Below are 13532 nucleotides of genomic sequence, written 5' to 3'. Positions count from 1 at the left end.
GTGGACAACGATTGGCTGTTGATTGATTGATTGATTGAAGCACCACTGAATTTTCATGTGTTATCTCGTGCTTGACGGTGATGTAAAACATCGTGAACCTGCATGTGACTAATTGCAATGAAATTCTGTCACGTGTCTATTTCAATAACCCGCATTGGAGAATCGTGGTAGAATAAGCTCCAAATTCTTCTTCTCAAATAAAGGAGAGAACATCTTAGCCCAGCAGTGGGACATTCACAGGCTGTTACTATACTGTAATCATGATTTGACATCCTTCACACGTTCTTCGACAATAATTCTCAATGACAATCAATGACAAGTGCACTTTGTTTGATGAATAAATAAGTTACTCTGAGAATGTTTATTATTAATATAATGTTGCTATTCAATATTAATAGAACCCTAGTAATAAATAATTTTATACATTGTGTACATTTAAGTTAAAATAATCACAATATGATTGTAGATGTAAATTTAATATTAATTTATGTTTTATATTTATTATCTTTTCCGTTTTGTGATTGTTTTAAATTTGTATATATTATTTAGATAGTATAAGTAACATCGACGTTCTAATTAGAATTAAAATAAAATTAACTGAATAAATATCTTTACTGAGATACATAAATTTTGACATGTTGAAATCATATATAATCTTGGATATCGGCTACAAACAAACAGGATACAGATTGATGAAAATGTTACTTCAACTGGCCCATATCTAGACGGAAAATAAAAACCAATAAATAGTAGACGGTTATCAAACATCGTTCGACGAAGCAATGTTTGCAAAACTTTATACAAAATTGCTTTCGGACAAAAAGGCAGCGAAAGCACGAGACCGGGATACATCGAAGATGCAATAAACAGCATTATTTTATCGTTGAGGATAAATCCCCTTGGAGTCAGCGCACACTCGTGTCTAGACGTTTTATTAAAAAATATTTCAAATATTTCAATGTCGTCTGACCAGAGATTCGCAATGGACTTCTATATGACGAGATTTATGTTATTATTATATAATAATTATTCCATTCATTCTGTAGCTTTCGAATGTTACTTTTTATTCAAACCTTTAAACATATTTTTTTTATAAATCAATTATATATTTGTTTTTTTATATTAATTGTGCAATAGATTGTGTAGCTTTAACCTCAAATATATAGGTTACGAGATGTTTTTTTTACCCTGCTTCAAAAGTTTTCATTCAAAACACGCTTTAAAGTATTTCATCAAATACAGGAAAAGTATTTCGGTTAATTGTTTTACTTACATTTATATTGTCTTGTCTTGAATCTGCGCTGAACTTTAAGCAAACTTCAGTCGTCGTTGCAACAGTTAATAGAATAGAGATTTATTCTTACTGCGCGTGTTTTCATTTCACAACAAATTTCATCCGACATTTTTGACCTATTCAGGGATTATCGGTAATTTCTGTTTTTAGTTTATTCAGTTCTTATGAAATTTCAGCGAATTATCAAATATATATATATATATATATATATATATATATATATATATACAGCTCAGAGGTATAGCCGGGAACGCGTAATAGACATAGTTACTTTCGCATTTTGTATGTATTGATTAAAGTTTTGAATAAAATTAATATTTTCTTAAATAAAGTAGTCATAAAACTTAAAGTTGTTAGAACTAAAAATAAATTATATTTATTTTTATTTAGTTTGAAAAAAGCCGAGATGGCCCTGTGGTAAGAACGCGTGAATCTTAACCGATGATCGTGGGTTCAAACCCGGGCAAGCACCACTGAATTTTCATGTGCTTAATTTGTGATTATAATTCATCTCGTGCTTTACGGTGAAGGAAAACATCGTGAGGAAGCCTGCATGTGTCTAATTTCACTGAAATTCTGCCACATGTGAATTCTACCAACCCGCATTGGAGCAGCGTGGTAGAATAAGCTCCAAACCTTCTCCTCAAAAAGAGGAGAGGAGGCCTTTAGCCCAGCAGTGGGACATTCACAGGCTGTTACGTTTATTTAGTTTCCTGAAGAGCTTTGCCGAAATTTATTTTTACAACAAAAGCATTTGTTTTTTAAATAGATTTTCTTTGTTCCGAAAATATTTCTGGCTTACTTGCTCTCCTAATTAAATACAGCACAAAGTATGTTTGGCAGTAGAATTAATGGTAACCAAGACGGGCTTGACAAAGCCTTAATCTGAATATGTAAAAAGTGAACTAACCTTTCTGAATACTTCTCCTACTATCCCGCTCCAAGAATTAGGTGATATTTCACTTCCGAACTTTCCATCCCTCACGATACGAATGTCATCTAAAATAAAAAATCATTATAAAAATATAAGCTTACAAATTAAATTTAGAAGATTTTAAGCTATATTGCGTTATAGAAAGAACTTTTTCAGAATTGAGTACGCTTATCTTCGCAAATATCTATGTTGAAGTGCTTAAATAATAATCCAGACTAAAAAAAACTTTGGTTACACAAACAATCGTTTCAATAACGTTTATAAAATTCTTAAAGATAATTTAAGATAAAAAAGCTAATGTTATGATAGACTAGAGTTGTTGTCCTAGTCCAAAATATTTATTCACTGTAAAATTGCCTTCAAAATTTAATTAATTCAGAGTTTATAAAGATATATTCTCTTCAACCCAGCGGTATCAATATCGGATTACCCTCATACTACATGTAAAATTAGCATTTATGATCCTACCTAAGGGTATCGAAATTTGAGAACTAAATGAACTTTAAAAAATTAAAAAAATGACTTTTAAAATTACTAATTAGGTAAAATTACACCATTTTGCGATTATTTATTGTCATGAGTAGTTATATTTTCTGACGATTTCAGAAAATTGAAATGTTCGATTGTCTTCGTATGTTGAAACATAACGAGCGATTTTTGTCACAAACCTAGTGATTGATGATATAATTATTATGATTAAGTATATAATTTACCCGATCTGTATATATTTTATATTGAAATGGAAGTGTAATATACTTATGATAATATTTTAGTATATAAAATATTGAGGTACCAATTAAATATACAGAGATCAGACACCGTAATTTTGTAACGTGGGTTTATAAAATCGGTTTATTTAAAATTAGTACTTATTTATTCATAATGGCATATATGATAGGCTGATAGAAAAGTACAGGCTTTTATTCTTACTTTTAAATTTTCATTACTTTGTACTGAATTGGTTATAAGATAAAGTGAATTAACGGCCCGTAAATGGCCCAATGCATGGCAAACTTGTATCTTCTTTTCGAGACTTAGTTCGATACTAATACATGTTTACAAATGTATTGATTTATGATAAAATTTATTCGGCAAATTTAGGTTTTCTTACGATATTATCATTGATCGCGATGAACAAAGTTATAAGCAATATCGGCTCGGTGTAAATAAATAATTACTTACATTTAATCCCAAGTTTAGCTGCAACCAAATCGGCAAGATCCTTGCAGAATCCTTGGTACTGTTCCTTCCTTTTCCCATATTCTGTAGGTTTCAACATCATGAAGGGTTCTTGTAAAATGGTTGTAATGACGTATGTCTTATTAGTATCGAAAGAAACCGGGGAGTGAAGCTGAATGTACTTTGGTGTCACAAGTTTTAATCCTTGCTTATCTGTCCATGTTGCCACCTGCGAGATAAATAAGCATTTAAAAAAAACTTTAACTTAATTATTATCTTAAGATTTGGGTAACTTTTAACTTTGGATATGTTTAAATAATTAAAAAAAAACACGGCCTGCATGAATGAATTTGTAGCCAGTGTCAATAATGTAAAGATTCCAACTATATCCGATTCTTCTAAATCTCACATATATACGTTTGATATTCATAAATGACAAAATCTTTATGTATTATAAATTTCCAATATAAAATAAAATATTGCTACATTATAAAATACGCAATCTTAAACAATTTAGAAATGCATCAATCATTTAGTGCAGGGAGTCATCAAAGTTCTGGATATTATTATCTCCGGTTATAGCTATAGCGAAGTAGATATACATCCGTTAAAATTGATGAGTCTGATCCAAGGTCTGAAAGCCTGGATCGTATCAATCTCCGAAGTCAAACTTTGATCTTCTACATTAACGATGTCCGTGAGATCAGAAGTAAATAAAACAAATATATCATATTTAATAATAGATATTATAATCAAAACATACTTTATTTGATATTTGTAATGTGAAATATAGTACACGATGAATATGGTGCTCAAATCAAAATGTAATTGTCATACGAGTATAACAATGAAATACTTTTAATTCATTACTTTTATAATACACACGTTAATTATGAGGCCCTGTCACCACTATCAGCGTTTTATTTATATGTTCCAATTATTTATTTAACATTTATACATTTGTGTAATTAACAACATAATAAGAGGGAATCGAGATCGAGAGATGTTGCGGTATTTATGCAAAAATTATGTTATGAAAATATTTTTTAATATAATAAATTTACACGAAATATAATAAATTTAATAAATTATTTTATTACTTTTGATTGAATTACTTAAATTATTACTTTTAAAACAACGTTAGCTGTGTTATTGACATAAATTACAAAATAAAACGACTTTAAATATTTCTCTACATGCGTTTAGACTAAAAACTCACGGTCTTAAAAAATAAAATAATACCAACACCCTTCTTAATTTAAAAGTAAAAAAACGGTAACTACGTCGTTTATAAATACGAAGAACTTATGTTTTATTTAACAATTAAATTCCTTACGACGATCTAAGTACACGTTAACTTAGTTCAAAACATAGATTTATGGACTCGGAGAAATCATTACTGAGTTGTAGCCGAGTTGGTGAAATTAAGTTGAAATTAGCCTTTACGAAAGGTGGTTCTAAGTGATGCGAAAAGTTTTGACTTAAAGTGTACAGTTCAAGCGACACTACAATATAGCCGACGTGTTTTAATATATTTACCCTGAAACGATACCTTATTATACTAAATAAATGTATTTAGTCAAATATTAAATAATTACAAAATTCCCTGTTACATTATTTAGTAAAAAAGTAAGTAAGCTAAGCGTATGTAAACGTTGAAGATATAAAAATATCGACTGAAGTTCTCAATAATATATTACGTATTTTTAAAACCAGGAATAAGCATTGACTTGTATTTTAACCGAACTGTAAGATTAGTAACTCTTTTGTCGAACTTATATATGCGCCCTCCAGCCAGGTGGACCGACGACCTTAAGAAGGTGGCGGGTACCAACTGGATGCAGAAGGCGGAGGACAGGGAGCTTTGGTGCACCTTGGGAGAGGCCTATATTCAGCAGAGGACAACGATTGGCTGTTGATTGATTGATTGATTGTATGCACTTATACAGCAGGATCACAGATGCAATTGTTAAGGATGATTGGTTGAGGATGTTATAAAACTAACAATTTTATAGGATTTTCGATATTCAGCAATCGCCTCCGGGCTATTACAATAGAATATACTAGTTTAATTTTTTCTGTTTCATCGGAGGTCTTAGGTAGGTATTTCATTCTAAGCTGGTGGTAAATTTTGAAGAAAGTGTGATGAATGATTCTATATGGAATAAATATTTCACTATAAGGTGGTAATATTTGTGTGGTGGATTAATAATTTCTATTATCATCAAAAATACAGATTATAAAGCACAAATACGAAAACAAAATAAAAACTTTTTCGTTTGAACAATGATAATAATTAAGACGAAGAATTAAAAAAAATGCAAGATGACAGTTTGTAGTCAAATAGGTCCCAAGTTGTTAAGGAAGTTTATTGTTTCGCTTCGCTTCGTTTTATTCTTATTTTTATATCCTTATAAAAAAAGAACTCACCTTCACCATCGCACTCTGGACGGTCATCTCAACGACATGCAGAGTGAAATTACACCGATGGCCCTCTTCGTTAAAAGATATATTCCCAGTGAGGCCTTCTATATCCGTCTAAAAAGAATTTAGCAGAAATATATCGAGTGTTTGATTTAGTACCAGGGGAATATAAAATAAAGGTGGTCGGAACAGATGTCCTTAGTAATGTTACCAAGTTTGGATGTAGTAGATCGAAAATCACTTTTTATCGAGTAGCAAGGACCCTTTCTTGTAACTTATGTGAATTGTTACAGCGAATCGTAAATATGTTTTTTATGCTCTCCCATTCCATACTTTTTTTCTGTGCTACATTTGCACAATATGTGTTACGTTTAAAATATGAGGATATTAATAGAAACTATTTAATTTTTTTAAATATTTAATACAAAAAGTCGTTTTCCTAAAATAATTATTTCGCGAAAATTTTATGTTATGTTGATGATACACACCTTTTTGATCAACCTTGATATCTTATCTCCATGTTCAAAAGGCACCACCCAGCTTTTGCCAGGGTTACAGTCAATGACCTTGGTCGAGTTGGCTTGAGCGGCGGCACGTCGGAGTGCACTCCTAAAAGCATCTGGTTTCTTTTTCCAGAGTCGACCCAGAGCATCCATTAGGACTTGCACTCCATCGTACATTAGTGCTGTTTGGGCCTATTTGGAAAAAGTATAGTACTATTATATCTTAAACTATTAACTTATACGAGCAGCTTATACGTAAAGATTAAATTAGCCATATTATTGGTTGATTGGTGTTAAATTGTCAAAAAAATTGTTTAGTAAGAATTTAGTTTTTCATTATTTGATCAATATTTTTAGTTCACTTTATTAATTAAAAGCATTCGTAAATTTTAAAATAATTTAAAAATAAAATTAATAACCGTAATATTGTGACTAAAAATATACGAACAGAAAACATTTCAAAGACGATTTTATCGTGCAATAAAACAAAAACGAAACATCAAGACAACTTTTACTATAAAACAGTCGTTTTTCATCAATGTTTAAGAACAGCAATCCCCGAAGTAACTCTAAGGCTAAAAAGCGGCGAGTTTCGGATAACATAACGCAAGATGATAATTTATTCCGTATACCCTCTTATGGTTTCATTAGAATGAACGTAAGTTAGTGAAATCTACATAAATGCGTTATTATTCCCCGTCAAAATTTTCTTCGGGAGCTGATTTTAACACCTCGGGGCTCATTTTATCGTGTACCCTGGTGGCTTTGTCGTAAAATTTTGTTGTTAGTGTGTAATAAAGGAGATTTATAAATATACCCGTAGAGTACGATGTATTTTTATATGTATGGACGTTTTGTTTTTTTACGCTCATTAGTAGAGATATTATGAAATAACACGGTTGTGAATTATCAGAAAGTTTTTTTTCTTTAATATCGGTACGCGTACTTGCAACTAGACTACCTGATGATAAGTGGTCACCATCGCTTATAAATATTGGCGAAGTAAGAAATACTGACCATTCCATACATCGCCAATATTGATGCTGATGTTTCACTAGCTCACTCACCCGTCCAAGCAGAACACAACAATACTGAGTATTGTTATTTGTCGGTAAAAGATTTTATAACTGGATGGTACCTACCCAGACGGGCTTTGGTCAAAGCCCCAACGTTAAGTCAGAAATTGGTTTGTGACCTGTTAGACATATAAAAATTGCGTATAATTTTTAAATCTTTTCAATTTAGTAACTTTCAATTTTTTTTTATTGATCTTTCGACTTAAGATATCTTGATATGTATTGTATAAAAGAATTTTTCAAATAGCTTCGAAATTAAAAATAAAGAGCTTGGGTCAAAATAAGTTAATTTTCATTTAAAAAATATATAAAACACACATTTTCTCGAAGTAAACCACATTCAAAGATAACTGTGTGAAATGACAGACAGACAGTGTATCAAGTATGACCCAGAAGTATTGATGCGGCGAAGTAATTTACCGGGGAGTATAAGCCCAGGTATGGAGAAAACCCTCGATGCCAGTACCCGGACTGGCTTTTTCCCACTCAGATGGACCATCACACATAAATAAAATAGAAACATTCGTTTCTAATTCCAAAATATAATATTAATGCTATATGAGCATTCGTATTGTAGTGCAAATACTTTCTAACAATATTACTACCCGTCTTAGTGCCTCTACTGGTGACAAGAAGTTTATTTTTCTCCAAGAGAATTGGAATTGCGATTCAACGGGGAAATGCTAACATTCTTGCCATCGTTTCAGGTGGTCATGAGCGATAGCGATATCGGTCTTTAATTTTGAATTGTAAATACTCATTTAGGCCCTTAATGCTAACAATCCAGAGAAATCAATCGGTTAAATAAAACAATATAGGTAATTGTTCACCAAAATTGTAATTTTATTGTAATATTAATTAGTTATAGATAAATAATAAACAAATATTTTTATCGAACGGAATTTAAATTTGTGATATATAAGGTCTTAATGTAAATAATCGTTATTTAAACAAATATAGTATACTAATTTTGTGTACGTGATATAAATATTGACATTTATAAAGCAATATGAAATACCCTTTGGCTTAAAAGTAAGCTGTTTTTTTATTATTCTGTCACCAGTCCTTTTTGTTAAGTAAAAGCTAGTTGCAGATAAGTCCTAAAAAATTATTATTGTGTGTTTTTATGTGAAAGCTAAATAAAGAATTGCTAAATTGAAGTGGCAGTGGGCGGGGCACATTGCTCGCAGAACCGACGGCCGCTGGGGCAGAAAGGTTCTCGAGTGGCGACCACGAACCGGAAGACGCAGCGTGGACCTACAAGGTGGACCGACGACTCAGAACGAGTGTGCGGGAAGCCGTTGGATGCGGGCAGCGCAAGACCGGCCAACGTGGAAATCCTTGGGGGAGGCCTTTGTCCAGCAGTGAACGTCTTTCGGCTGACATGACGATGTCAAAGCTAACTAAAAAAACTTGAATACACTATTAGAGCTGCTGTGTACTAACCAAGAGTTAATAAATTACACGCGAACGAGTAAAAAATATGTATTATTCTAGTCTAAATCTCTTTGATGTCTGATAGCCGTAAAATTATGTTTAATTTATTATTTATTTAACAATCTAATTTTCTTATTTAACACAAAAAAAATCTTAATATACACAGAAAAAGGCTTATATATATTAGATATTTCCTAGCCACCGTTGAGATTTTTCTCTATACTTGATTTCTTAACAAATAAAATTAATATTCAATCTACAAAGTGATCGATCGATCATAGATAATTATGATTCATCCATATCATCGATTCATTTTCAATATGCGTCCTAATTAATAACTGAGTTGATACTGCAGCTGTCTCTCATTCTTTATTTGATGTGAACAATCTATTGGCACGAGATATGGCAAGACAACGGCACGGTGACGGCAAAAGCATGAACGGCCAAAGCTCTTTACTCCCTTTTACATACGTAGCGCGTATATATAGTTGCTTTATATTATTATTAAAGAAAGAATATATATTTTTTTATTATAATAGAGTTTGTTTTTATTTATTTCACTCAATTTTTTCCTTATCATTTCCGATGTTTCACATCTAATTTTACAATCCTAATTACGTTATTTGAAATATTACCTGTCTTTCGCGTTTCGTTTAACCGATGAAGTGTTAATTGCTAGTTATTTTAAAGCTTAAAAGCCTCATTCAATTTCCTATCGATACAAATTTTTGTTTATTATTTACCTATAGCTTATGGTCTGGATATTTATTATTAGTACACAGGATATATTTAATTATATAATAAGCCTGTTTTTTATTATTATACTTCCAGTTAGTATAAGCCATTATTTTAGCATAAGTATGTGTTGACTAGTCCAGTTACACTGACTCTGTATTACAAATTTCTTGAAGATTTGATTCTAATTTCAACCTTATAGCTTGATTGTTAAGGTTCACTTTATCCCACTAATGAGTCTAACGATAATGAAGTTGCATTTTGATCCTTATTTCAGTGGTGGGTTTAAGTTATTGTTGTTTATTATCATCACTCTCTGCAGTATATCTTAATACAGCTATGGGACAACTTAATGTTATTTTATAAATTATAAAGAACATACTAAAATAAGGTACCTGCTTCAAATATTAACAAAGACTTTTGTTTATATTTTTCTCAATGTTAACCAATATTGAAAAAAAAATATATTGAATGAGCTCTTTTTGTAAGGTTTAAATTCGAAATCCTATTTTATTATTTAGGACACATAAGAAATCGATATTTTCAACAAAACTGATGTATCAATTTGATATTTTAAATAAAAACAAAACAGGAATCAAAATATAGAAAGTATGTCAGAGCCGAATTTGTCACAGCTAGAAAATGTTTTCCATTTTTCTTTCCCCATTCCTACTGGTGAATACACACACGCTATCACATGTTATCTTTTTTCACTGATAAGAAATTAAGCATAAGGTCCACATTATGCTTGTCCGATTCTAATACATGATATGTGTTCACTTAACACGGGCCATCTCTGATTGGATATAATTGTTAAATGCTTAATTGTTGTTTTTACTACATCTTTAGCTCGGCGGCAATGAAAGCATCCTGGGGCAACCTGCCTGTGACCAACACATCGTCCTCGAAAGAAACTGACACGATTGTGTATCGTAATAGCAGAATAACCATTCTCAAAAGGATAGGAGGAAGCCTTATCCCAGCACTGGGACATCTGCAGGTTTATTAATTAAGGCTTAGTATTAGTTAAATATTAATTAGCTAATTTATATTTAACTAATACTAAGCCTGAATGAATAAAGAAAATTAATATTTTCTCAATTTGAACGTAAAATATTGGATAAATTAAATCAGACAATATATATTACGATACGTTTTATTTCGATTCGTATAATTATTTAAATATTATAAATATCGTTACTAATACATAACATTCCTTCTGCTATTCATGTTCTTATACTATGTTATTACTCTCTAGTACAGAATTATGGAAATAACAAGAATTTAATAATAAAAATACTGGGAGATAGGTTTCAATGTCTAAATAAACAAAATCACTTTATGATTTAAGTTATTTAGTCAATTATACAGATCGAAATGAAAAGATAACAATAAAAAAGTCATGACCGCGAGCAATGGTGGCAAGAATGTTAGCAGTGTTTCCCCGTTGAATACATATAATTGTCTTGGCAATAAATGAACCAGCCCATGACAGCCAACTTGTCAGCCGTAGAGGCAATAACCCGGGTGTTATGACTTTTAGACTTGCGTTAATAGTTCAAGTGATGCAATTGCTATAATTTGAAATAAGAGGCACTACATGCTTGTTACACTCCTACATGCACTTATGTGCACATAATATTATGTACATGTATATTGACTCATTACTTCCGTCTCATGTCAGATTTTCACGTGTCATATACAATATTTTCGCGAAGTTTTCTTTCATTGCCAAGCAGGAGATAAATTATAAAGACAAATTTAAAGTATATTTTAATTATATTGACTCATTTTCTATTTATATCTATACTTATTCCACCCTTCCAACTAATCTTGTCTTGTTGTATCTGAATTTTGCATATACTTTTGGTGCTGGTCAATATAAACTAGTAATAAAAAAATCTCTTAATGTGATAAGTTTTAATTTTTTTTGCATAAATAAATGATAATTGCTTAATGAAAAATGAGTTATTTATTAAGAAGAAGTATGATCGAAATTTGATAGGCAAAAATTTGCAGCGAAGAGAGCGATTAGTAATTAAGGATTTATAAATAACAGGATTTAAAAGACACTTTTTTACACAATTTTTTTAATAAAATTCCAAATGCCGACAAGTAATCATTCGCATGCAATCAAAAAAGGAATTAAGCGCGTCCGATGGCTCTAATGAACTCGTTTGCTTTGAATGCTAATTGCATGGCTTTGGAGAGCGTATTTTTACTTAATTTTTATCTGCATAAAGACAAAGAGATATTCAATTTGATTAGTTTTTTGTCTGTGGTCATTATCAGATGTATAAGCTATTTTGACTTGTAAGGAGAGTCGTTGGATGTTTGACCCTAATTTCAATAATTTGTAAAATCTTTTAACTCGACCAATGTAATTACATATACAAGGAAATATCTTAGATTGCATGGCTTGCGGTACAATAATGGTAGAAGGAAAAATCCCATACAACGCCAATGCGCCAACAACCTTGGTAACTAAGATGTTATGTTCCTTGTGCCAGTAGTTGCATTGGCTCAATCACCCTTCAAACCGAAGTCGAACAATACTTAGAATTGCTGTTTAGCGGCAGAATATAGATCAGTGGGCAGGTAGGTTCTACCCAGACGGGCATACACAATGCATTACCACATAGTTAAATATATTTAAAAAGTTGCATATGACTTTAAGTTCGGCTTTGAACGCATTTTTAGAAAATTAATATTAATTTTTTGATAATTATTTAATTTTGAAGGAGATTTAACTCATCATACGGACAATAATGGGCCAAACATAGTACCCAAGACACATGATTAAATTAAATAAAGCCGGTCGGTCGGTTCTTTACTTTCGGTGCAATAAACTTTCTTGTGGTAACACATTTTGTTACATTTGGCTTTTGAAAGTGACCCCTACTAATCTTGTTGAAATGAAGGACGTTTAAAAAAACTAGAATTTTTCTTTTCATTTATCCTTCAATATTAACGTTATAAATAGTCTTATATAATTAAATTCCAAATACATCATTGGTTAGTGAATCAGCCAAAAGCTGTTTATGTGTCAATCACACAGTCGCTTAAAAATGATTGCGTATTAAAGTCATGATTAGTAAGTCAATTAATACCTGCAGCGTGGAAAATTGTGATTTGGAGTTAATTTCGTAATTCGTTTGACAATAACAGATAGTGTAATGATAAAATTTGTATGTATTTATTATATTTATTTATAATCTGTGGAGATAATATAATTAAAAGAAAAAAATAATATAGCCAATATAACTAAAGGCACGAGCGATATAACATTTTAGTTGATAAGATTGGTGTTGCAAAGAAAAAGGCGTACCAAAAATATATAGAACGCCTGCCCTGTCCTTACAAAGACAAAGCCACAGACGGAAACTAGTAAATTAATCAAGCTATAAAAAAAGCCCTAGAAGTGGACCGTAGTAGGCCGTGAAAGTAAATTACTTAAAATTAGAAATAAAAAAGCGCGTGACAGAAGAGAAACGCAATAATGTATTGCGTCAAGAATGTTCCACTTAAAATGTTATAAGAAAAATTACACTCGAAGTCAATGATGTAACTTTAAGCCATAATGATTCTATAACAATAAATATATTTTAAATAACAAACTACTCGTACGTCAATACTTTTGAATTATTAAAACGTAACGTAATCACTAAATATATTAAAAAAAACTCAAGCATTAGTATCAGCGTAATAGTATTAAAGCGTAATGTTTGGTTTAAAATCCTATACGATTTTATATAAACGGAAGTTCAGTGCAAACTATGTGAGTATATCGAACGTAAACATAATAATCCTTCGATCAAGATTATCCAACGTTATATAACGTTATACGAACATTATTTATTATGCAAAACGCAAACTTACTCGTAGGATCGTGACACACTAATTTGGTAAATGGCTCGTTTGTTTAATGGATAATAATTATAAGACTGCAT

The 13532-nt window shown here is 31.1% G+C and overlaps 1 protein-coding gene across 1 annotated transcript in view; it reads right to left on the bottom strand.

The window, feature by feature from the left end:
- Positions 1–13532, bottom strand: part of LOC126780476 (glutamate receptor 1-like) — a 124870-nt gene that overhangs the window by 22556 nt on the left and 88782 nt on the right. The window contains exons 7-10 of the mRNA XM_050504996.1: positions 6320–6526; positions 5838–5945; positions 3411–3636; positions 2205–2293 (exon numbers count right to left, since the gene is read on the bottom strand). Coding sequence (XP_050360953.1) covers positions 2205–2293; positions 3411–3636; positions 5838–5945; positions 6320–6526 — 630 coding nt within the window. The remainder of the gene's footprint in view (positions 1–2204; positions 2294–3410; positions 3637–5837; positions 5946–6319; positions 6527–13532) is intronic.

The sequence above is a fragment of the Nymphalis io genome, chromosome Z (assembly GCF_905147045.1).
Source record: "Nymphalis io chromosome Z, ilAglIoxx1.1, whole genome shotgun sequence".
Lineage (NCBI taxonomy): Eukaryota > Metazoa > Arthropoda > Insecta > Lepidoptera > Nymphalidae > Nymphalis > Nymphalis io.
The sequence above is the reverse complement of the archived record's forward strand: the minus strand, read 5'-3'. Positions and strand labels throughout refer to the sequence as shown.